The following is a 25908-nucleotide window of genomic DNA, read 5'->3' on the forward strand; positions in this document are numbered from 1 at the left end:
AGCGCATGTCAGGCAGGGAAGCAAGTTGGAGTCCATCATCCACACAAGAACATCATGACGACCGACAGGCCGCTTGAGCTACTCCACATGGATCTATTCGGCCCGATTGCTTACATAAGCATCGGCGGGAGTAAGTATTGTCTTGTAATAGTGGATGATTATTCTCGCTTCACTTGGGTATTCTTTTTACAGGAAAAATCTCAAACCCAAGAGACCTTAAAAGGATTCTTGAGACGGGCTCAAAATGAGTTCGCCTTAAGGATCAAGAAAATAAGAAGCGACAATGGAACGGAGTTCAAGAACTCTCAAATTGAAGGCTTCCTTGAGGAGGAGGGCATCAAGCATGAGTTCTCTTCTCCCTACACACCTCAGCAAAATGGTGTAGTGGAGAGGAAGAATCGAACTCTATTGGACATGGCAAGAACCATGCTTGATGAATACAAAACATCGGATCGGTTTTGGGCCGAGGCAGTCAACACCGCCTGCTACGCCATCAACCGATTGTATCTACACCGAATCCTCAAGAAGACATCATATGAACTCCTCACCGGTAAAAAGCCCAACATTTCATACTTTAGAGTTTTTGGTAGCAAATGCTTTATTCTTATTAAAAAGGGTAGAAAATCTAAATTTGCTCCTAAAACTGTAGAAGGCTTTTTACTTGGTTATGACTCAAACACAAGGGCATATAGAGTCTTTAACAAGTCCACTGGACTAGTTGAAGTCTCATGTGACGTTGTGTTTGATGAAACTAACGGCTCTCAAGTAGAGCAAGTTGATCTTGATGAGATAGGTGAAGAACAGGCTCCATGCATAGCGCTAAGGAACATGTCCATTAGGGATGTGTGTCCTAAGGAATCCGAAGAGCCTCCACATGCACAAGATCAACCGTCCTCCTCCATGCAAGCATCTCCACCAACTCAAGATGAGGAAGAGGCTCAAGTCGATGAAGAAGAAGATCAATCAAATGAGCCACCTCAAGATGATGGCAATGATCAAGGGGGAGATGCAAATAATCAAGAAAAGGAGGATGAGCAAGAACCAAGGCCGCCACACCCAAGAGTCCACCAAGCAATCCAACGAGATCACCCCGTCGACACCATCCTTGGCGACATTCATAAGGGGGTAACTACTCGATCTCGTGTTGCACATTTTTGTGAACATTACTCGTTTGTTTCCTCTATTGAGCCACACAGGGTAGAGGAAGCACTTCGAGATTCGGATTGGGTGGTGGCGATGCAAGAGGAGCTCAACAACTTCACAAGAAATGAGGTATGGCATTTAGTTCCACGTCCTAACCAAAATGTTGTAGGAACCAAATGGGTCTTCCGCAACAAGCAAGATGAGCATGGTGTGGTGACAAGGAACAAAGCTCGACTTGTGGCCAAGGGATACTCCCAAGTCGAAGGTTTGGATTTTGGTGAAACCTATGCACCCGTAGCTAGGCTTGAGTCAATTCGTATATTATTAGCCTATGCTACTTACCATGGCTTTAAGCTTTATCAAATGGACGTGAAAAGTGCCTTCCTCAATGGACCAATCAAGGAAGAGGTCTATGTTGAGCAACCTCCCGGCTTTGAAGACAGTGAGTATCCTAACCATGTTTATAGGCTCTCTAAGGCGCTTTATGGGCTCAAGCAAGCCCCAAGAGCATGGTATGAATGCCTAAGAGATTTCCTTATTAATAATGGCTTCAAAGTCGGCAAGGCCGATCCTACACTCTTTACTAAAACTCTTGAAAATGACTTGTTTGTATGCCAAATTTATGTTGATGATATTATATTTGGGTCTACTAACGAGTCTACATGTGAAGAGTTTAGTAGGATCATGACACAGAAATTCGAGATGTCGATGATGGGGGAGTTGAAGTATTTTCTAGGATTCCAAGTCAAGCAACTCCAAGAGGGCACCTTCATTAGCCAAACGAAGTACACTCAAGACATTCTAACCAAGTTTGGAATGAAGGATGCCAAGCCCATCAAGACTCCCATGGGAACCAATGGGCATCTCGACCTCGACACAGGAGGTAAGTCCGTGGATCAAAAGGTATACCGGTCGATGATTGGTTCATTGCTTTATTTATGTGCATCTCGACCGGACATTATGCTTTCCGTATGCATGTGTGCAAGATTCCAAGCCGACCCTAAGGAAGCTCACCTTACGGCCGTAAAACGAATCTTGAGATATCTAGCTTATACTCCTAAGTTTGGGCTTTGGTATCCTAAGGGATCCACATTTAATTTGATTGGTTATTCGGATGCCGATTGGGCGGGGTGCAAAATCAATAGGAAGAGCACATCGGGGACTTGCCAGTTCTTGGGGAGATCCTTGGTGTCTTGGGCTTCAAAGAAGCAAAATTCGGTCGCTCTTTCCACCGCCGAAGCCGAGTACATTGCCGCAGGCCATTGTTGCGCGCAATTACTTTGGATGAGGCAAACCCTGCGGGACTACGGTTACAAATTAACCAAAGTCCCTTTGCTATGTGATAATGAGAGTGCAATCAAAATGGCCGACAATCCCGTCGAGCATAGCCGCACTAAGCACATAGCCATTCGGTATCACTTTTTAAGGGATCACCAACAAAAGGGAGATATCAAGATTTCATACATTAATAATAAAGATCAATTAGCCGATATCTTTACCAAGCCTCTTGATGAACAATCGTTTAACAAACTTAGGCATGAGCTAAATATTCTTGATTCTAGGAATTTCTTTTGTTAACTTGCACTCATAACTCATATGTATACCTTTGATCATCTCTCTTTCATATGCTATGACTAATGTGTTTTCAAGTCTATTTCAAACCAAGTCATAGGTGTATTGAAAGGAATTGGAGTCTTCGGCGAAGACAAAGGCTTCCACTCCGTAACTCATACTTCGCCATCACTCCAAGCAAACTCTCTATTCCTTGGGGAGAAATGAGCATCAAGGAAAAGGACCTCATCTTTGGTATACTCTTCACTCATTCATTTATGACCAAAGGTAAAGAAAGCACTTCAAGGGCTCTAATGATTCCGTTTTTGGCGATTTATGCCAAAAAGGGGGAGAAATGAGCCCAAAGCAAAAGGACCGCACCACCACCAATTTCAAAAACTTAGTACTTTCCAAAAGTATTTTTCAATTGGTATCCTATTGTGTTCAAAAGGGGGAGAAAGTAGTATTTCAAAATGATATATCAAAACCCTCTTGAACACTAAGAGGAGTATCCCATTTAGGGGGAGTTTTGTTTAGTCAAAGGAAACGCATTTGAAACAAGGGGACAAAATTTCAAATCTTGAAAATGCTTTGCAAAATCTTATTCATTTACCTTTGACTATTTGCAAAAGAACTTTGAAATGATTTACAAAAGAGTTTGCAAAAACAAAACTTGTGGTGCAAACGTGGTCCAAAATACTAAATAAGAAAGAAACATTCCATGCATATCTCGTAAGTAGTTATATTGGCTCAAATTCCAAGCAACCTTTACACTTACATTATGCAAACTAATTCAATTATGCACTTCTATATTTGCTTTGGTTTGTGTTGGCATCAATCACCAAAAAGGGGGAGATTGAAAGGGAATTAGGCTTACACCTAGTTCCTAAATAATTTTGGTGGTTGAATTGCCCAACACAAATAATCGGACTAACTAGTTTGCCCAAGTGTGTAGATTATACAAGTGTAAAAGGTTCACACTCAGCCAATTAAAAGACCAAGTTTTGGATTCAACAAAGGAGCAAAAGGGGCAACCGAAGGCTCCCCTGGTCTGGCACACCGGACTGTCCGGTGTGCCACCGGACAGTGAACAGTACCGGTCCGGTGCACCAGGGGACTCAGACTCAAACTCGCCACCTTCGGGAATTTCCAGGGCGACTCGGCTATAATTCACCGGACTGTCCGGTGTACACCGGACAGTGTCCGGTGCGCCAAGGGAAGTCGGCCTCAGGAACTCGCCAGCTTCGGGAAACGCCAACGGCTAGCCCGCTAAAATTCACCGGACTGTCCGGTGTGCACCGGACTGTCCGGTGCGACTCCGAAGCAACGGTCATCTCCGCGCCAACGGCTCTCTGCCGCGCATTTAATGCGCGCTCTGCGCGCGCAGAAGTCAGAATCGCCCATGCTGGCACACCGGACATCAAACAGTACCTGTCCGGTGTGCACCGGACACCCAGGCGGGCCCCCAAGTCAGAAGCTCCAACGGTCAGAATCCAACGACAGTGATGACGTGGCAGGGGCACCGGACTGTCCGGTGTGCACCGGACTGTCCGGTGCGCCATCGAACAGACAGAATTCCCAACGGCCACATTTGGTGGTTGGGGCTATAAATACCCCAACCACCCCACCATTCATGGTATCCAAGTTTTCCACTTCTCAACTACTACAAGAGCTCTAGCATTCAATTCTAGACACACTAAAGAGATCAAATCCTCTCCAATTCCACACAAAGCCCTAGTGACTAGTGAGAGTGATTTGCCGTGTTCATTTGAGCTCTTGCGCTTGGATTGCTTCTTTTCTTTCTCACTTGTTCTTGAGATCACAACTCCATTGTAATCAAGGCAAGAGGCACCAATTGTGTGGTGGCCCTTGCAGGGAAGTTTTGTTCCCGGCTTTGATTTGAGAAGAGAAGCTCATTCGGTCCGAGGGACCGTTTGAGAGAGGGAAGGGTTGAAAGAGACCCGGCCTTTGTGGCCTCCTCAACGGGGAGTAGGTTTGCAAGAACCGAACCTCGGTAAAACAAATCTCCGTGTCTCACTTGCTTATTCGCTTGGGATTTGTTTTGCGCCCTCTCTCGCGGACTCGTTTATATTTCTAACGCTAACCCGGCTTGTAGTTGTGTTTATATTTGTAAATTTCAGTTTCGCCCTATTCACCCCCCCCCTCTAGGCGACTATCAACCAGGAAATCAAAAACTGGGGTGGGGGTGGACGTGTTAGGGGTAAAGGAAGAAGGAAATCCCATTGTATTAAGAATTCAAGATGAAGGGAATCTTTTGGAACACAAACGGGTTTAGAGACCCTGCGAAACACAGATTTGTGTCGAATTTAACCAAGCAACATAATCTCAGTTTTATAGCTATTTCAGAAACCTGTAGAAGGGATTTTACTGACCCCTTCCTCAAAAACCCGAGTGCGGGGAAGAATTTCCTATGGCACGTTAAGGAACCCAATGGAAGGTCAGGTGGAATCCTAATGGGTATTGATTTACAGGTTTTTGATATTGGGGCTATAGAGGATGGGGATTTTTTTGTCAAATTCCACCTAATTACTAAGGGGGTAATTTTAAATGGGCTCTTGTGTGTGTTTATGGTCCGGCGCAGGAGGACCGCAAGGTACGGTTCATGACGGAGCTGGCCAACTTGGGAGCTAGGGAAAGATTGCCCATTCTTATTGGGGGGATTTTAATATCCTAAGGAACCCAAAAGAAAAGAATAAACCCAACTTTAACCTAGATGGTCGTTTTTGTTTAATGCCGTCATTGAAGGCCTGAACCTCCATGAACTGGAGATAACGGGCCGGCAGTTCACCTGGGCGAATGCACTAGCTAATCCGACTTTCGAAAAGCTGGATCGTATTCTTATGTCCATGGAGTGGGAGCTGCATTTCCCGCGTGCCACCACGGTGGCATGTAATAGAGACCTGTCGGACCACACCCCTCTCTTGCTGGACACGGGTGATGGTAGGGGCTCCTCGTGACAGCAAGAATTCAAGTTTGAGCTTGGATGGTTGTTGAGAGCAGGCTTCACGGAGATGGTAACGGAGGTTTGGGAAAATGAGAATGGTGGAAGTAATTCTCTTGAAAGGTGGCAGGCCCGTGTTAGGAGAGTGCGCCAATTCCTGAGGGGCTAGGCTAAAAATGTGGGGGCCATAATAAGAAGGAGAAACAAGCTATCCTTGATAGATTAGATGCTCTGGATAAGAAGGCAGAGCACACTCTTCTATCCCAGTCGAAGATGGATTATAAAAACGTCTTAAAGAAAAGACTGGTGGATATGCTCCGGGAGGAGGAACTGAAGTGGTACCAGAGAGCTAAAGCGAAAAATCTACTTCAGGGAGACGCAAATACTCAATACTTCCACCTCCTGGCTAATGGGAGACATAGGAAAACTAGAATTTTTAAGCTTCAGGATGGTAACAATGTTATCGAGGGAGATGAAAATCTTAAGCGACATATCACTTCTTACTATAAAGATCTCTTTGGACCACCTGAAGCCTCACATATCACTCTGGATGATTCTATTAGAGGGGATATCTCTCAGGTTTCGGTGGAAGAAAACCAAAGGTTCACTAGTAGGTTCTCTAAAGAGGAAGTTAAGGCCGCACTCTTCCAGATGGAAAATAACAAGGCCCCGGGCCCTGATGGGTTTCCAACTGAGTTTTGGCAGGTGTTCTGGGATGTTATTAAGAAGGATTTGATGGCTATGTTCGATAGCTTTTATGATGGCTTGCTTCCTATTCATAGTATTAACTTTGGGATAATCATCTTAATTCCCAAAAGTTCGGAAGCGAGTTCCATCCGGCAGTATAGACCTATCTGTTTGCTTAACGTGAGCTTCAAGATTTTTACTAAGGTGCTTGCTAATAGGTTGACTACTGTGGCCAATAAGGTCATTAGTCCCACACAGTCAGCTTTCCTTCCTGGTAGGAATATCATGGAGGGAGTTGTGGTCCTCCACGAGACCCTTCACGAACTTCATAGGAGGCAGCTGGATGGGGTTGTTTTTAAGATTGACTTCGAAAAAGCGTATGACAAGGTTAAGTGGCCGTTTGTCAGGCAAACTCTTCGAATGAAGGGATTCGATGATAAATGGTGTGCCTGGGTGGACGCTATTATGAAGAAAGGTCATGTAGCCATTAAAGTTAATAATTATACAGGGAATACTTTTGAGACTAAGAAGGGTCTGCGTCAGGGCGACCCGTTGTCTCCGATTCTTTTCAATATAGTGGTTGACATGCTGGCTATTATCGTGAAAAGGGCTGTGTGGAACAATTTGGTGAGAGGGGTGGTTCCGCATCTGGTAGATGATGGTTTGTCCATTTTACAGTACGCTGATGACACAGTGTTGTTCATGGATCATGACCCGGTGAAAGCCGCAAATATGAAAATGATCCTCTGTGCCTTTGAGCAGGTGTCTGGGCTTAAAATTAACTTTCACAAAAGTGAGATTTATTGCTTCGGTAAGGCCAAGGAAGAGGAGGGTGCGTACTCTGGGCTATTTGGATGCAAAGCTGGGGGATTTCCTTTTAAGTATTTAGGAATTCCTATGAATGTTAGAAAGCTCTCGAATGCAGACTAGAGGGTTATTGAAGAAAGGTTTGAGAAGAAGCTGAGTAGTTGGAAAAGTAAGCATTTGTCGGATGGTGGTAGATTGATTTTGATCGAGTCTGTTCTTACTAGTATTGCTCTTTTTATGCTTTCATTCTTTGAAGCTCCAAGAGGGGTGCTAGAGAAGCTCAATTACTTCCGCTCTCGGTTCTTTTGGCAGGCTGATAACCACAAGAAAAAATACCGGCTGGTCAAGTGGAATATTATCTGTCAGCCTAAGGATCAAGGGGGGCTTGGGGTGAAAAATCTGTATGTTCAGAATCAATGCCTCCTGAGCAAATGGCTTTTTAAGCTCATCAATGAGGAGGGGATGTGGCAAACTATGTTACAGCGCAAGTACTTAAAGGACCTACCCATTGGGGCGGTGGACAGAAAATCGGGCGATTCCCAATTTTGGTCGGGTCTAATGAAAGTCAAACATAAGTTCCTGGACTTCATTAGGTTCAGGATCAATAATGGAACCAATACCAGATTTTGGGAGGACCGTTGGGTGGGTAATTTCAAGCTTAAAGATCGCTTTCCTTCTTTGTATAATCTGACTAGGAAAAAAGGGAGTTCGGTGGCTGACGTTTTCAGGTCAGTACCGCTGAATGTTTCTTTTAGGCGAGGTTTGACGGGGGTGAACCTTGAGGCTTGGTTTAGATTGGTGTCGCTGGTGGTGGCAGTTCAGGTTAATAGTGCGAAAGATGTGGGTGAGTGGGATTTACACCAGAATAAGAAGTTCTCGGTTATTTCCATGTATCTGGCGCTTATGTCCAATGGTCTTATAAGACAAAATAATCCTCTCTGGAAATTGAAGTTACCGCTTAAAATTAAGGTTTTTCTGTGGTATCTTGGTAGGGGGGTCATCCTGACTAAAGATAACTTGACGCGTAGGAACTGGAAGGGGAATAAGCTTTGTGTGTTTTGCTCTAATAGTGAAATGATTAGACACTTGTTCTTTGAGTGTCATTTCGCTCGTTTCATTTGGAGGGCGCTGTTAGCCGCTTTTGGTTTGCCGATCCCTCGGGATATGGAGCACGTTGCTGGGAATTGGTTGATGGGTTTCAATTAACATGACAAGTCCCTAATTATGACGGGGGTGGCAGCTATGGTTTGGGCTCTATGGGTTAGCAGGAATGAGGTGGTTTTTGATCATGATAACCCGAAAACTTATATGTAGGTAATCTACAGGGGGACCTACTGGTGCCGTTCCTGGGCGCTGCTTCAAAGGCATGAAGCTGCAAAGGAGAAGCTAGTCCAGGCTTGCAGACATCTGGAGAAAGTGGTGATGATGGTGTTTGCGCATAATGGATGGTGTTTCTCCAATCACATTAATTTGTAGCTTTTTTATGTCTTTGAAGCCCTGCGTGGTTTCCCCTTGTTTCAGTTTCCTGTGTGCTTAACTATGGTGTTCGTGTGGATGTTGTTTATGTAGTTGTTGGCTCGGACCCTCTACGGAGGAGAAGGCCGGAACTCTTTCTCCATTATCTAAAAAATATAACTCCCCTTATAATATTCTATATCTATCGAATTTGTTATCGCTCTCCCTGCAGTCCTAACGCTATGACCCCAAAATGAACCAATACACATAGCAAAAGATAAAAATTATAGGACCAGTTAAGTAATGTATGTTAATAAATATATAAAGTTGACTATTTTTTCCTTCGAAACAATCATTGATGGTTTCAAATTTATAAAGTCAAGCGTTGATCTTGTTTGATAACGAATCATTTTTTTTAGAAATGAAAAGCATCAGTAGATTTTTCATAAATAAATAATTTTAATTTTGTAGACGTTGAGGCATTAAAAAGGGATGATGCTTATCTTTCTTATGGCTGCTCAATAAGGCATAAAACATTTCTTCATCCTCTCTGAATCAATTCAATAAGGATAAGGAAGAAGCAAGAAACTAATATGCTTACTAACATCTTGGCGATGACAATCGTTGCATTATTTTATTATGATTGGACACACTTTAATGGGTGAGGTGTGTCTCGTTAAAGGTTTGTTCGTTTCACCGTTAATCCATGATAACAATCGTTGCATTATTTTATTATGATTGGACACACTTTAATGGGTGAGGTGTGTCTCGTTAAAGGCTTGTTCGTTTCACCGTTAATCCATGTGGATTGAATGATATTGAGGCCTTGTTCGTTTGTGTCGGATTGCACCCGGAATCGTTCCACTTAATCAAAGTTTATATAAATTAGAGAAGCAATCTGATTAGGAATCGTTCCGACCCACCGATCCGGCAGAAACGAACAAGACCGTTGGTTTAAATCTATCGTAAATCAAAATTCATCCACTTCATTTCAATACGCGACCCGTACGGCCTAAAGTGGGATGGTAGGTTGTTAGGGCATTGCGGGCTAATCAGGTACGTCGAATTGCATACCCGTACGGCCTAAAGTGGGATGATCACGGTGCAGGAGGTTAGCGCATCGGGTATCGATTAGGTTGGTCTAGGTGATGGACATTCGGTCCATCACCCTGCTCTCTCTATAACCTGGGATGTTTAATACACTTTATAGAGAAGAGCTTGCCATATATAGATTAAACTTTGATTTAATCACTCACATTCTCACCCAAAGGCAATAATGGAACAACCGCGAGTAATTTTCAATAAGCAAACTGCGTCATAAGGGGAAAAAGAAAGAACTGCCGAAACCATGCCAAACGGAAGACGTGCTGGGAGCTTAAAATGTCAAGAAACCAAACAATTTTTACCTGGTACGTCAGAATGCACTTTTACGCCTAGAATGTTGCATTGATAATTATGCAAATACATAAAAGAAACAGCTACCTAAATTGCAGCCAGACAGCTGCAAGCAACAAAATTCATGAAACAAAAAAAGGACACAAAAGATATTAAAAAAGACCACAACTGACGCTCTAGTCATTCTTCAAGGAAATATTTCTTCTATGCTCTATGGATAACCTGGGCAAACTCTTTCTTGAAAAAGGCTTAGCCATTTGATACAGACGGTAGAATTTCTTGGAAGATGTTCCAGCTCACTCCTTGAGACCCAAATGCTCCAGCTGATTAATATGATAATTTCAATGTAGAAACTAGAAAGGGACTTCCAACTGTTGTTTGAAACGTTGCAGAGTGATAAAAGGCTCAACCTCATTGTCAACACTGAGATCGCACCAGGTTACCCATACGAGGGAGCACAACAAACTAATGTGCCTTCCATTTTGCAAGCAGGTGATCATGGATCTCTCCTTTCTTAATCCTCTGCAGGCGCTGCTTCAGCTTGGACAGTGTCGCTGAACTCAACTTGATACCCCGATCAATCATGTCTTCTGCATATTTGCATGCCTCAGGTAGCCTGTCATCCTTCAGCTTTGCTACAAGCATGTTCCCACACTCCTGTAAAGGTGGCAAGCCATTCTCCACCATGCAGCACCAGACTTTGATCCCAGTCTCCCAATAGTGTGTATCCAAAAACATGCGAAGTGCAAGTGAACAATTTCCCTCGTTTGGCCAACATTCGTTCTTGACCATCTCGCTAAATATTGCGGCTGCCTCTCGGTGCTTCTTTCCCTTCAACAAAAGCTGGAGGACCACATTGTATGTGTTGGTATCAGGGAAGACTCCATTGGAGATCATGTCGTCGAGATAACCCACTATCAGCTCAGCATGCCCGAGACTGCCCTGCAGCTTGATCATTGTGTTGTACATTTCCATATCTGGGACGAGTCCTCGACGCCCAACAAAGTCATCCCAGAGATTCATGGCTCCGCGCAATTGTCGTGCATCAAGGTGTGCAGCAAGAGCAGCACGGAAGAACTTCTCTCCTGGCGAACAGCCGTGCCTGCTCAAGACATTTAGGTACTCCATTGCTTCCGGTAGCGCCGTGGAGGAGTCACTTGAAACAAGCGTAGTGAGGAAGGAGTCATAGGCAGGCACGTTGTCAGGATAAAATCCAATGGCCTGCACCATTTCGTCGAACACCTCGCGCGCAACCCGCAGGTCGGCGGCGGCCTCGCTGCCCTCGAGGAGGATGGCGTAGGAGTCGGCATCCGGGCGCGTGCCAGCCTCGGCGCGGGCTACTGGGATCGCGGCGCGAGCGTCGTCGAGGCGGTTGGCACGACACAGCGCGGAGAGGAGCGAGTTGAGCGCCGGCGTGTCGCGGGTCATGCCGTAGCGGGGCATGTCCATGAACGCCTTGAGCGGGGAACCGCCGGGGGTCGCCGCCAGGGAGGAGAATATGGAGGCGAAAGTGGCGAGCGAGAGCAGCTGCTGCGACTGCATAGATTTGACTGTGTCCCACATGGGCTCGAAGAGGCGATTCTTACCGAGGATGTCGACGAGGAGGTTCCACGAGTAGGGGGAGTGCTCGTGGCCGAGGTACCGGTATCCCGCCCAGCGAAAGAAGGCGGCGGCGGCGCGCGGGTGCGCGTAGGAGAAGCGGAGCACCTGCTCGACGTCAGCGATGCTTACGCGGATGTCGGCCTTGTCGAGCTCGGCATTCAGTTCCTCGTCGTCGGCGCGGGAGGCCAGGATGTCGCAGAAGATGCGGGTCTTGGGGGCCATGTCGGGAGCTTCCTTGTTCGTGGGTAACGCCGGCGCGGGCGGGTCGCGGGCGCGCTTCGCCGCCGGCGATGCCACAGTGGCTGCGCCGTCGGACGGCCGCTTCGCTCGGTGATCGGACATCGCGGCGGGGAGCTCGCGTGATCGGTGGGATTCAGGAGAGGTTGCAAGTCGGACGGGGAGGGGATACTGGAGTGGAGATCTTTATGTCCTGACCCTGACCCTTATCCTAATAACTAAGGCGGAGTCGAGTCGACCCGAACAGGAACCTCCGAAACCCTGACCAAATCGCGAGGCAAAGCCGCGTCGGCGGCGGATGGCGCCGTCCTTGGTCGTCTCGGCGAGGCATGCCCACGCTGTGCCCCACCGGAGAGGTCGCAGGCAGCGTGTGGTCGTCGCCAGTTCCGGTGGCGCCGGTCCGCCGCCGAAGCTGGTGACCTTCCTCGGGAAGGGCGGCTCCGGCAAGACTACCGCGGCCACCATCGCCGCTCAGGTGGCAAATTTGCTCCGTGACTCTATCCCTTGATCGTATTTGTCATTATTTTGATGACAAATCTTAGTTTTGGTGTGAACTCGCTGCCGCGTCGAGGACTTCGACTGGAAATCTGCAATGTTGCTCTGGGGAACAGCAATGATGCTGTGGGTAAAAGCTTTGAGCTGAATATATCTATTGTAAAAATTAAAGCCTTTGTCTTATTAGAGCGTGGTTCTGATATGTTGTAATGCACTTTCCTTTATTCTAAATTGTAAGACGTTTTGGAATTGTTTGATTCTTAGTTTTTACTATAAATCTAGATATAACATATACATGTATCTAGACATGACATATATTTGTAAAAGCTATGACTTTTAAAAAGACAAAACATCTTGTACTCCTTCCGTTCTTTTTTTTGTCACGTTTTAATTCAAAAATGAACTAGCAGGCGACAAATATTCATGAACTGATGTAGTAATTTGGAACGAAGGGAGTATGAGTCATCCACTATGTTGGTCATGAACAAATTGCCTCTGTTTTGTTCTCTCATATTGTAGTATTATGCAAGTGAAGGCTTCAAGACATGCCTGGTTGTTCAGTCCCAAGATCCTACTGCGGAGCACTTGATGGGCAGTAAAATTGGGAATTCTCTGACCGAGTGTGTGGCCAATCTCTCGGCCATAAAGCTGGAGACTGGTAAGGTAAAATACTTTGTTGAAAAAAAATCACATGTTTAGAATTTAAACTTGTGCTATTCTGGAATATGTATCGATATTGAAGAATGTTTTCTTGTTGAATCATAGTTGCTGCTTGAACCCCTAGACCGACTGAAGAAGGTAGACGCCCAGGTCAATTTTACTCAAGGAATCCTTGAAGGGGTAGGTTATTACTTTGCTATAACATGTCTGGTGAGGATAAAACATTCATTTTGGTTGATGTTTTCCTTGTGACAGATTGTAGGAGAGGAGCTTGGAGTTTTACCTGGAATGGATTCGATCTGTTTAGTCTTAGCTCTTCAGAAGCTCCTTAATTTCTTTTCATCTGGAAGGAGTAATTCACAATCAGAATTTGATGTGATCGTGTATGATTGCAACAATACAGAGGAAATTCTACGGCTGATAGGTGCTGCTGACCGGGCAAGGTATATGTTCTCCTAGTTTGGCCATAATCTTGACTTCAATCAGGATTCTGAATTCCCTTAAAAAGGCTGGATTCTAAATTTAGTTTTATGCTCCACAAAAGTCAGATCTTACTTGAGGTATGTGAGGGACCTTGCTGAGAAGACTGACATCGGAAGACTTGCTTCTCCTTCATTACTGAAACTAATATATGATTCTGCAAGGCCAAATGGCAAAATTAGTGAGGGGAGACTTAGTACAGAGATATGGAATGAAATTGAACAACTACTTGAGGTAAATTTTCCTGGTTTCATTTAACTAAATACAATGCATTTAATTTGTGATATTACTTAAAAAGTTGCTAAATTTTGTAGAAAATCTCAGTATGGTTTGCCGATCCTTCAAAACTTGCATGCTTCCTTATCATGGATCCTAGGACATCAATCTCTGTATCCTCTGCATTGCGGTATTGGGGTTGTACCACTCAAGCTGGCGGTCAAATATGTGGGGCATTTGGATACACTGAAGACCCTTCTGAAATGCACCGAGAAGTTGCTCAAAAGTTCGTGCCGTTGTCTTTGTCTTTTCTGCCATTTCTCCCGAATGATTCTTCCGTGGATTGGAGCAGAGCACTAAGCTCATTGAGCCAAAATACAAAGGAACAGCTGAGGAATGCGTCCACCTGGGTGTACCCTTCAGTCAGTTTTGATTCTGTTCAGAAATCTGTAACCCTCTTCATGCCAGGCTTTGATAAGTCTGAAATCAAGCTATATCAAGTAAGACGACCTCTCTCTCTCTCTCTCATATGTTGTGTAACCATCAGAAGTCTAGTAGTTTTAATTATCCATAAATCATGTTTTCTTGCTGTAAAATTTTAGCCTTCACTCGAGCATAAAGACAACAGACAAGACAAGAAGTTTTTCGATCTGAACATCTTGAATAATATTTAGATGAGACCACACGAGCAGCCACATTGGTACATTCAAATTGTCTTCACGTGATTGTATCAACAGTACTTTAGCGAGTAATGAGTATTAAGTGGCGTAATGGTTCTTGCAACCGGACCTTCTCAAGCCACTGATGGATTATAATTGAGAGACAATGAATTGGCAGAAAATATGATGATGATTAATGGGAGCAAGGCTCAAGTACATATAGGCAAGGATGTCTCTAGAAAAGGAAACAATCCTACACAATTAGAGGTATAGGAAACAATCCTACACAATTCTATCAGGGAGATCCTTGCCTATTGAGACCAATTAACCAAAATAAGGATCAGGCACACAAGGCAACAAGCCAATGTAGTGCCACCTAAACTGCCTAAAATGGCACATGCTAACACCCCCGCAATCAGATCGTCAGCCACTGTGCACGTTCAGACTGGTCCTGAATTCGGTGAAGACAGAGGATGGAAGGCCCTTGGTGAAGATGTCGGCATACTGTGATGTCATTGACACATGTAGGACATGAAGATCACCAGCGGCAACCCGTTCTCTGACGAAGTGTAGATCAATCTCAATGTGTTTGGTGCGTTGATGCTGGATGGGTTCAGAGGTCATGTAGACGACACTGATGTTGTCACAATACACCAGTGTTGCGCGGCGAAGAGGAGCATGGAGTTCCAGGAGGAGCTGGCGCAGCCATGTGGCTTCTGGAACTCCATTAGCCACAATGTGATACTCGGCTTCAGCATTAGACCTAGAGACGGTGTTTTGACGCTTGGAGGACCAGGAGATGAGATTGTCACCATGAACGCAGTATAGCCCGAGGTTGACCTGCGCGTATCCGAGCAACCAGCCCAATCAACATCAATGTAGACCACAAGATCAGTCGTTGTAGATGGGCACAACAGGAGGCCAAGATAAAGGGTGCCACAAATGTATCATAGAATTCGTTTCAGCGTGGCAAGGTGTGGTTCCCGGGGAGAGTGCATGTGAAGGAAACTTGTTGAACAACATAGGCAATATCAGGTCGGGTGAATGTCAACCACTGCAAAGCACCAACAAGACTGCGAAAATCCGAAGCGTCAGTTACCGGCGCACCATCTGCTGAAGCAACCTTCAGATTTGTATCAACCAGAGTGAGGCAAGGCTTGCACTCTGACATCCCTACACGATCAAGAAGTTCCACCATGTACTGCTTCTGAGAGAGAAGGCCATCACCTGAGGGCTGAACATGCATACCAAAGAAGTGATGTAGCACACCAAGATCCTTCATGGAGAACTCCTGTTGTAGGGCCGAAATGATCCGACACAGAAGGGTCGGTGAGGAAGCAGTGAGGACGATGTCATCAACATAGAGCAGCAAATAGGCAGTGTCAGATCCACGCTGGAAGACAAATAGTGATGTGTCAAACTTGGCCTCAACAAATCCAAGGGAGAGCAAATATGTGGCAAACCGATTGAACCATGTGCGAGGAGCCTGCTTCAATCTGTAGAGGGGCTTGTTCGGTCGACAAACGAGATCTAGGTGTGCATGGTCTTCAAATCTAGACGACTGAACGCAGTACACTGTCTCAGACAAGGTTCCATGCAGAAAGACATTCTTTACATCAAGCTAGTGTACACGCCATTTCTGGGAGAGGACCGTGCGAACCGTAGCTGGCTTTACCACTGGGCTGAATGTTTCAGAAAAATCCACACCTAGGCACTTGGTGAATCCTCAAAGAACCCAACGCGCCTTGTACTGCTCCAATGTCCCATCGGCATTGAACTTGTGCTTAAAGATCCATTTGCCTGTTACCACGTTGGCATGAGGTGGTGGAGGCATGTGATCCCAAGTGTGATTCTGCAGAAGGGCAACATGCTCTTCCTCCATGGCAGCGCCAACTCGGGTCAGTGAGGCCACCACGGTTGGTCTTGGGCACCACGGTGGTCCAATAAGATCAGATACAATGTTAGGATCATCAAGAAATTCAAACGTTGCAGGAGAGCTTGGTCCATCGCGATCAGCAAAGGGAAAGGCAGATTCATCAAAGATGACATGCCTCGAGATGATGATGCGATTGGAAGAGAGGTCGAAGCAGTGAAAGGGAAATGTGCCCTTGGGCCATTTCTAAGTATTTTGGTGATTGAGTGCCAACTCAAGTGCTTAAATGTGAATTTATGCCATGGATGAATAAAGTGCAAATCAAGAGCAAAGGTATGTTTCTAAGTCTTAGTACATTGGTTTTGTGTACTAATATACTTGTCTAAGTATTGGAAACAGGAAGAAAAAGAAAAGAAAAGAGTTGGCTGTGTACAGCCAAGAGGCTGTTTCGGTCTGGGGCACCGGACAGTGTCTGGTGCGCCAGGCTGCCTCGGCCGAAGTAGCCGCTCTCGGGAATTCGCTGACGGCGTACGGCTAAAATTCACCGGACTGTCCGGTGTGCACCGGACTGTCCGGTGAGCCAACGGTCGGCCGGGCCAACGGTCGGCCGCGGATTCTGCGCGCGACACGTGGCCAAGCCAACGGTCGGAAGAGGGCACCGGACTGTCCGGTGTGCACCGGACATGTCCGGTGCGCCAACGGCTCCCAGATCTGCAACGGTCGGCTTCGCCATTTAAGGAAAGGAATCGGGCACCGGACACTGTCCGGTGTGCACCGGACTGTCCGGTGCGCCCGATTACAGAAGGCAAGGATGGCCTTCCAGATTTGTTCTCACCGGCTCCTAGCTGCCTTGGGGCTATAAAAGGGACCCCTAGGCGCATGGAGGAGCACACCAAGCATTCCTACAACATTCCTAAGCACCAAGACATCGATCTCACGCATTCGTTTCATTGTGATAGCATCTAGAGCTCTTGTTGAGTTGCGAACTCTTTGAGTTGTGTTGCGAGCTCTTGTTGCGACTTGTGTGCGTGTTGTTGCTATGATCTTTTGAAGTCTTGTGTGCGTTGCTCATTCCCCCTTTGCTCTGTGTTCTTTGTGAACTTCAATTGTAAGGGCGAGAGACTCCAAGTTGTGGAGATTCCTCGCAAACGGGATTGAGAAAAAGCAAGCAAAACACCGTGGTATTCAAGTGGGTCTTTGGACCGCTTGAGAGGGGTTGATTGCAACCCTCGTCCGTTGGGACGCCACAACGTGGAGTAGGCAAGCGTTGGTCTTGGCCGAACCACGGGATAAACCACTGTGTCATCTCTGTGATTGATCTCTTGTGGTATTGTGTTTTGTTGAGACTCCTTTCTAGCCACTTGGCATTTATTGTGCTAACACTTAACAAGTTTTTGTGGCTATAAGCTTAAGTTTTACAGGATCACCTATTCACCCCCCCTCTAGGTGCTCTCAAGCAGCGGTGTCCTTTTTTGGTTGGAATAGCCAAGGAATACGCATAGGGCAGACCTAGGTGCGAGTTTGTGAGGAGCTGCGGCAGACAAGTTCGGGTAGTATTTGCAGCCGAACACCCGTAGATGCTCATACGCCGAAGGAGTGCCATGCATGGCAAGGTGCGGCGTAGAGAAGGCAAGGGTCTTGGTTGGCAGGATGTTAAGCAGTCCTGTTGCTGTGGAGAGTGCCTCAACCCAATACGAGGGGGCATAGATGCCTGGAACAGAAGGGAGCGAACAACATTATTAATGGACCGAATGATGTGTTCAACTTTACCGTTCTGAGGTGAGGTGTAGGGCAGTACATGCGAAGGTGGATGCCCTGGCAGAGAAGAAAGGTATGAGCACTGGAGTTGTCAAACTCGCACCCGTTGTCACACTGGATGACCTTCAAAGTGGTGCCGAACTGGGTAGAGGCGTAGGTAATGAAGGTCGCTAGCGTGCTGAAAGTGTCAGATTTAACACGAAGAGGAAAAGTCTACATATAATAAGTGCAATAGTCAAGAATGACCAAATAATATTTGTAACCAGACACACTAACCACTGGAGATGTCCACATGTCACATTGTATAAGATCAAACTTATTAGGCGCACGAGAATGAGAAGCATGGAAAGGCAGTCGAACGTGACGCCCAAGTTGACAAGCATGACATAAAGTTGAACAATCCTCTAAATTGAAAGTGACACTTGATGCGAGCTTCGACAGAGCTTCATGACTGGGATGACCAAGACGGCGGTGCCACAAGGGGGACGCGGTCTTGGTGACAAAAGACTGAACTGGAGGAAGATGCAAGGGGTATAGGGCCCCTAAGCTATTGCACCTGACGATCATGTTCCGAGTTCGCAGATCCTTCACAGAACAACCAGCAGGGTCAAACTCAACAGAGCAATTGTTGTCGATAGTAAATTGACGGACCGAAATAAGATTCTTAATAGTTTGTGGGGACACAAGAATATTATTAACAAATAAGGAATGAGGTAGTTCAGTAGAGCTCGTGCCGACCATAGGAAGCAGGGAACCATTTACTGACGACAATTAATGAAGGAGTAGGATACCACGGGGAAAAAATATGTGAAAGATTGTTGGAAAAGGATGTCATGTGGGAAGTAGCACCTGAGTCAGTACCATTCGGTGGATGGGGGTTGCTGCAGCGTCTCCGTGCTGAATGCAGAGGCCAGCGACTGAGTGTCCCAGGAAGGCAGGTTGTCCATGGGGTGGTAGAACCCTGGTGGAGCCCACTGTTCGGCCCCTTCAGTCAGTGTAACAGGAGCCGTAGGTGGCTGCTGCTGGACGACGAGGCTGCTATGTACGAGCCAGAGGGGGACGTGCGTCGGGCCACATATGAATGGTACCCGTGCACGGGTTGTAGACAGATGGCCAAGAGCTGGCCGGTGGCGCAACTGCTTTGGGCTGCTGCTGTTGCTGACCGCCGCTAGGGCGGTGCTGCTGCCGGCCGAAGCCACGCTTGCTGTGACGACTGCTGTTCTTGGAGTGGTTCCCGTTGGCACCTCCCCCCCCCCCCGAGTTGAACTTGGAGGGCTACTACAGGGACTTGGTGGTGGCGGCGAGAGCAGTGGCCAGAGGAGGTTGCTGTGTTCGCCAGGGTTAGGGCTGAGCGCGACGAAGCAGGGCGTCGACGTGGGTGAAGCGCTCGTTGAGGCCGCTGATCACATTGAGGACGAGGGTGCGGTCCGAGACGACGTCCCCGAGGGCGTCGAGGTCATCGGCCGTCTTCTTGAGGCGACGACAATACTCGGTGATAGTGAGTTTCCCTGGACGAAGTTGTGGAACCTCGTTTCAAGCTGGATGGTGCGTATTTCCCGGTTCCCGGGGAACTAGGACTTGACGACGAGCCAGGTGTCTCGGGCAGTGTCTCCCTAGGAGGAGACGATCTCGGCGGGGTCATCAGCGAGGGAGCCGAGGATCCAAGACTTGACGACACAATCCATCTGATCCCAATCCGGAGAGGGAACAGGGGCGTCAAGGTGGACGTGATCCTGTAGGGAGAACTTGCCAAGGGTCGGTAAGAACTGGGCACACTAGCGGTTGTAGTGGCCAGAGTCGATGTCGAGGACAATGTGGACAAGGCTCCGGATGTTGCTGACGGCGACGACCTGGGCATGAAGGTGGAGGAGGGCAGCGACCTCCTGCAGTAGCATGGCGCCATGGATGTCCGTGGGCGCAGGAGCAGAGGAGTCGCCCTCATGGAGCAGGGGAGCGAGGGCGGCGGCGGTAGCCTCCGATCTGTGCACCAGGGCGACGTCGCGGGTGCTGGCAGCGGCGCGGGCCTCCTCTTCTGCCTTGGCGAGGCGGGCAAGGGCTGCGTCGTAGGCTTGCTGCCACTCCAGGGTAGCGGTGCGGGCCTCCTCTTCTGCCAAGGGCTGCGTCGTAGGCTTGCTGGCGCTCCAGGTATCAAGAGTCCGAGGTAGAACCTGGACTCTTGATACCATGAGAGACAATGAATTGGCAGAAAATATGATGATGATTAATGGGAGCAAAGGCTCAAGTATATATAGGCAAGGAGGCATAGCAAACAATCCTACACAATCCTATCAGGGAGATCATTGCCTATTGGGACCAATTAACCAAATAAGGAGCAGGCGCACAAGGTAACAAGCCTGTGCAGTCGTGCCACTTAAACTGCCTAAAATAGCATACACTGACAATAATATTTGGCGTAATGGTTCTTGCTACCGGTTTGGACCACTGTTAATTATAATATTTGGTTTTCAATATGTTCTGCACAGGGAATGTTAAACAAGGCTATTAGTCTTTTTTTTTAGAAAAAGAGAAGATATCTGCTTTTATTGAAAGCAATTAAGGGACAGGGCTAATAGTCATTAAGTTTAATTGGCTATGATTGTTCCTGCAGACACTGTGGAGTTATTGGTCTGTTGTCTTTTTTTTTTTCTGAAAATGCAGTATAGAGGTGGATCAGAACTGTTGATCGAAGCTGGAGATCAGAGGCGCGTCATAAAATTGCCACTTACGATGCAGGGAAAGGTCCAAGGTGCCAAATTCGTTGACAGGAACCTCGTTGTTAGCATCCGGTAGCAGAATCGCTGGCGCCGGCTGCCGGCTGGGATTGGAGCACCCCACTTCAGATTGGCAGTTTACTGCCGACTAATGAGCAGGACCATCGGGATTGCATGTCTGTTTCTGTTCGTAGCCTGAATTTTGTGGTGCTGTTCGTTTCAACTTTCAACCAGAGTGAAGCTGCATAGTCCTACTATTTTTGAAGGGGTTCGCGATACTCGAGTAAATAGTAAACTGGCAGTTTTTTGCACTGCTTTTGTGATCAGGAAAGAACGGTGTTCTAGGGGATTCTCTTTCCAAAAAAAAAATGTTCCCCTCCCCCACTTTATTATCAGCAAAGCGTTTAACAAGACTGAAGAGTTCCAAGCTTACAGACTTGCAGCACATTTTAGGCTCGACCGCCATACATCAACGGAAGCCAAAAGTTTTCAAAACGACTAATTTCCTCCCTCACGTGGTTGCATGGGTGGATTCCAACACCAAATGCCGACTCCCCTGATCGTGCCGAATCTGATTGGATAATTACCTTCCAAGCCCGTCAACCACGTGAGGTTTATCCTTCTTCCCAATTCTCCAGAGAACTCCACAAGCACTTGCATAGTTGCATTTCATGACTGAACATTGTCAACTTGCATTACATGTCAATAATATTTCTCCTGCAACTGATCATGGCGTCACCTCCCTAGGAGACGTCAGCACTATAATTTCAGCATTTAGTAGTTTTGGTGTTTAATGATAACACAAAATTATTATGGCTATCTTTGTATATATAGACCTCTTGCTATTGAACGTTTACCCTAAACGCTCATTAGCGTTCTCATGAATCGTGATTTTCTCTTTTGTCATTTGCTCAATAGCTAGTTTGCCTTCCTATGTGGCTGCTCAGCCCTCATCAAAACCGGCCAGGCAAGTTTGGGACCTGGGGAGGCCAGTATCCCCGTCCTATTTTGAGCTAATTGCTTTCCAAATCGAAGCCATTTTGACCGTAGAAAACTTGGAGATTACGATTTGGAGTTGGTTTTGATTAGGATAAGACCACCCCATCTATATAAATAAGAGGTTCATGGACAATTGAGATTTGAGATCATCCAACATCCAATCGATATTTTTCACTTCCAGGCAGAGCCCACACTCCTGGTCCCTGCGCCGAACTGGAACGGTATCGACAGCGCTGGGAGCCCTCGTCAGGCACTGCACTCATCTGAAAATGAGATGAGATGCTTCCCGAAGGAGCTCGAACTCGCAGGCGCAGGCGGGTTGTGCCCTGTGGCGACTTGCACTACTACGCTCTAGAGACAACCAGACGAACCAGCGCAGGATGAGAAGCCTGACTGTGCGCGCGTTCTGCATCTTTCTCGCGCATTCCCGCTACCGCGCTGGCGCCTAGTAGGAGTATAAAGCAAGCGCTCTGTAAATTTGACGAGGCAGACTGGCAGAGGAGTAAGCAACTTGTTAGCCGAGCTCCCTACACTTGTCCGTCGTCAATCCAACAGGGCAACAGACCCCGGCGAGAGAAGACGAAGAAACTAGCATGTCGCTGGCGCTGTCTCGCATGATGCTCGACAGGTTCTTCCCCGACGCCGCCGGGGGCGCGCGGCCGCCCACGGACTGGAAGGAGACGCGGGACGCGCACGTGTTCAGGATGGACGTCCCGGGGCTGGCCAGGGAGCAGGTGGCCGTGGAGCTGGTGGACGGCCGCGTCCTCCGCGTCCGCGGCGGCGGTGGCAAGCAGGACGGCGACGGCGCGGCGGCGGGCCACGAGGAAGAGGAGGGGGGCGGCGACGGAGGCGGCGACGCGAGCGTGAGGTGGCACTGCAGGGAGAGGGCCGGCGCGCGCGCGTTCGAGACGCAGTTCCGGGTTCCGGACGACGCGGCCGCGGACGAGGCGCGCGCGGCCATGGCGGACGGGGTGCTCACGGTGACCGTGCCCAAGCGGAAGGGCGGCAGCGGCAAGAAGCGGCGCCACGGCGGCAGCGGGCCCGTGTGCTGCAAGTTCTGGCCATGAGCGTGTAACAGTGTAATGGTATTTGTTCTCGGTCTCCGCAAGGCTTGCATGGCTTTGTGCAATTGTGTGTGCGTGCGTCCGCGTCAAAAACCTGCAGCTTGTACATAGCTCCTCTTCTTTGCATCGAAGACTGACTGTATCCGACCGTGCGTGCAATTGGCAGATCTCTCGTCTCTGTACAGTCGTTTTCCTGTGCTTGTCGCAGCCACCCGAAACATTGTGATGTGACTCGCAAATTCTCTCTTGTTGAGAAGCTGAGGTTTCCGTTTCGCGAGCAGTTGGGTAGCTCCGAGTAGCCTTTGGGTGTCTGAGAACAGAATCGCGTACCACAGTTGACGATCGGAGAGGAGGAAGATGAAGGACGGATGAGCGGAATGATGGGCAGGGCAGGTACCGCATTGAACTCTCTTCTTCAATTGCTTTCCATCTCCGGCTCTGGCTCCTGACGTCTCGCCTGCAGGCTGCGGCCTGGAAGCCCCAGCAGGTTTGTTCGGCCGTACTGGGCCGGGCGACTGCCATGACAGTGATGAGACGGTTGGCGATTGCGCCATGCCACATGTGAGATCCTTGTGGGTAGGGGCGCCATCATTTTCTTCCGAATTATTATTTTTATTTGCCCCTTGGCCATTTTCCCTGCCGCCAAAATAACCAGATACACGGCCACTGGTCGCTGGTCGCTGCGTTCTATCGAGCGAGCATACCTGTGATTTCAAGCTTCCGCAATGTCTACTCCGCTCCAAAGAACAGCTGTAGGCATAATGAGGATTTTGGTGTTTCTGCCGTCCTTATCGTCCAAGTTTTGTGCTTTCTCGACTCTCGTACCGCGTCTTATGATAGTTTTGTGCTTTCTCGACTCTCGTACCGCGTTGACGGGTTAGTCTTTCGGGTGACACAGTGTTGGGATCCAAATTGAGCGGACGGTCCGATTCTTTGGCTCAGATAGTCCACGTGCCTCGAGATTAGATTAACTCGGTGTTTATCCCTATCTCGTATGTGGTTATCTATCTAATCGCGTGAAAGTTGTTGTCTATCTCTTAGAAAAAGATCCAGACCTCCTCCCATATAAATATAAAGGGGTACGTCCGATTGGAAACCTCCGAACATATTCCAATCGAACCAATTACTTTACTTACTTTTCCTGCCCTAAGAGTAGATGTAGCGTAGTTTTAGTTGTAGCCTTCCGCATATCCACCTCCACCCCTATTCAACTCTACGTCGTCTAGATCCGTCTTGGGTGGCCTGCCGATCCCAAGACGACCCTAGGATCTCACCTCTCCCGGGGGCAAGATCTAGTTATCCACTCAAGACCTCTTCCTCGAATTGATCTCTTAATTCCTAGGCGACTCCATGTCGTCTGAGGACGCCCCGGGTGACCTGTCGACCCGGAGCACCTAAAGATCTCTTTCCCCAGGGGACGAGATCTAAATTCCAGCAAGGAGGAGGAAGACGACCCTGTCGCCAGGTCACGGACCGTCCGGCCCAGAGCTGCGGACCATCCGGTGTGACGCAGGGAAGACACCGCTCCTGCGCCCAGGTCGTAGAGGGCACCACCAGGCGGTACACCACCTAGTGATTGGCGCTGCTCAGCGCCAACATACTTTTTGGCGACTCCGCTAGGGAAGAGGTTGCAGATCTACAAAATCAGGTTTACATGGCCGATTCTAAAGATCTCAACGGTGCTTCTCCAAACAGCAACATAAGGCTGACTAATTTATTGGCCGTTGAACATGAAAGATTAAAAGATGATATGAAGAAAATAGACGAGGAGGTCCAGCGGCAAACAGATCAGGTGCTCAAGGTGGCGGATAAGTGGTTCCTCTCGCACTTCAGGGTAGATTGCCCCAGAAGGTCGTCCAAGAGAGGAAGATAAACACCGAGTACATGTCAGTCGTGCTGCAACAGCTCCCCACGATAGGTGATGTCAGGTCAGCCGATGATATTCCATCTATTAAAATTTCTTTTGATAATCGGATTAAAAGTATCACAGAGGATATAGAGAGGATGGCGCATGCATTAGGAAAAACTCACATGTCTAATTTTTTATCATATAAATTAGGCGTCGAAAGAATTGCGCCAAACACATCGGCAATAAATGGGTTTCCCCAGCCATATTCTGGTGTGCTGATGGACTCATATCTAGGACGACCTTTGCCGCCATCTCCACTAAATGGTAGGTCAACTCTGAGCATGGCCGGATCGTCCGCCAACAATCCCAGACCGTCTGGCCCTCCGTCAGACCGCTCGGCACCCTACGCCGGACAGTCCGGAATCACACAGAGCCCACCGCAAGGGTCGCAGGCGTTGCCCGACGCGGCCGAACAGTTCGGGAATAGTACCGAACCGTCCGGTCCACTCGCAGACCGTCCGACTGCACAGGTCAGACCGTCCAGAGCACCTGAAATCACCCGTGATCCCCCTAGTGCGGAAGGCCGGTATATAGTTGGCCACCCAATCCCCAAGAGCCGAAAAAGTCACCTATCGCTGAGCTTGTTTGGCCTTCCAAGGCCAAATCTTCTGTTTGCTCTCACCCGCACTCAACACAAAAGGAGAAAGTTGAGTTCACATTTAATATTGCTAAGTGTGATAAAATATTTGATGAGTTACTTAAGCATGGTAATATTAAATTATCACATATAATTCCTCCGGTTGAAGAATTAAAAGGGCGTATATATTGTAAATGGTATGGCTCCTTTCTTCATAACACCAATGATTGTGTTGTCTTTCGTCGGCAAATACAATCGGCTATAAACGAAGGTCGGTTGAGGTTTCAAAAGGAGGTGAGGATTGACAGGCCACCTGTCCCTGCCACCACATTAGAGCCGACAAACAAAAAAGTCATAGCTCGGCCTTGTGTGGCCGATAAAAGCAAAGATAAAAATGTCATCATTGGTGATCCTCGCACACCAAATATGTTACGCAGAGTGGTTACTCGGAAGGCTCCAGACAAAAGAAAGACCGGAGGCGCCGGGGGGCAAGCATGATCGGACACCCGATCATGGTCACCTATCCTGCGTACGCCGGACGATCTAGGTACTAAGGTCGGACAGTCCAAGACAGGCGCGGACAGTCCGGCTATGATGGCCGGACGGTCCGCAGGTGGTCAGAAGCAGCAACCTTAGACCATCGGACCACAACGTTCCAACACAAGTGT

At 47.8% G+C, this 25908-nt stretch overlaps 3 protein-coding genes across 13 annotated transcripts; 2 read left to right on the forward strand and 1 right to left on the reverse strand.

Annotated features, from left to right (window-relative positions):
• Positions 1–10009: 10009 nt before the first annotated feature.
• Positions 10010–12006, reverse strand: LOC100277643 (uncharacterized). Its single transcript, NM_001151153.2, has one exon. The coding sequence runs from the start codon at positions 11942–11944 to the stop codon at positions 10466–10468; it is 1479 nt and encodes a 492-aa protein (NP_001144625.2). The 5' UTR covers positions 11945–12006; the 3' UTR covers positions 10010–10465.
• On the forward strand, positions 11145–21123 carry LOC100278165 (P-loop containing nucleoside triphosphate hydrolase superfamily protein). 11 transcript variants are annotated; one of them, XM_008647930.4, is made up of 7 exons: positions 11145–12464; positions 12854–12997; positions 13100–13174; positions 13250–13437; positions 13543–13708; positions 13789–14190; positions 20639–21123. In XM_008647930.4, the coding sequence occupies exons 1-7, from the start codon at positions 12432–12434 to the stop codon at positions 20768–20770; spliced, it is 1140 nt and encodes a 379-aa protein (XP_008646152.1). In that variant the 5' UTR covers positions 11145–12431; the 3' UTR covers positions 20771–21123. The 11 variants fall into 11 exon arrangements, 10 of the variants coding, with proteins under 10 accessions (XP_008646152.1, XP_008646150.1, XP_035815153.1 ...); XR_004849695.1 differs by having other exon boundaries at positions 11147–12314; positions 13539–13708; positions 20639–21121; XM_008647928.4 differs by having other exon boundaries at positions 12000–12314; positions 20639–21121.
• A 1120-nt stretch (positions 21124–22243) lies between these two features.
• On the forward strand, positions 22244–22930 carry LOC100285269 (17.4 kDa class I heat shock protein 3). Its single transcript, NM_001158163.2, has one exon. It carries the CDS (start codon positions 22284–22286, stop codon positions 22755–22757), a length of 474 nt encoding a protein of 157 aa, NP_001151635.2. The 5' UTR covers positions 22244–22283; the 3' UTR covers positions 22758–22930.
• The last annotated feature ends 2978 nt before the right edge of the window (positions 22931–25908 follow it).

This window comes from Zea mays, chromosome 5 (assembly GCF_902167145.1).
Source record: "Zea mays cultivar B73 chromosome 5, Zm-B73-REFERENCE-NAM-5.0, whole genome shotgun sequence".
In the NCBI taxonomy this organism is placed as follows: domain Eukaryota; kingdom Viridiplantae; phylum Streptophyta; class Magnoliopsida; order Poales; family Poaceae; genus Zea; species Zea mays.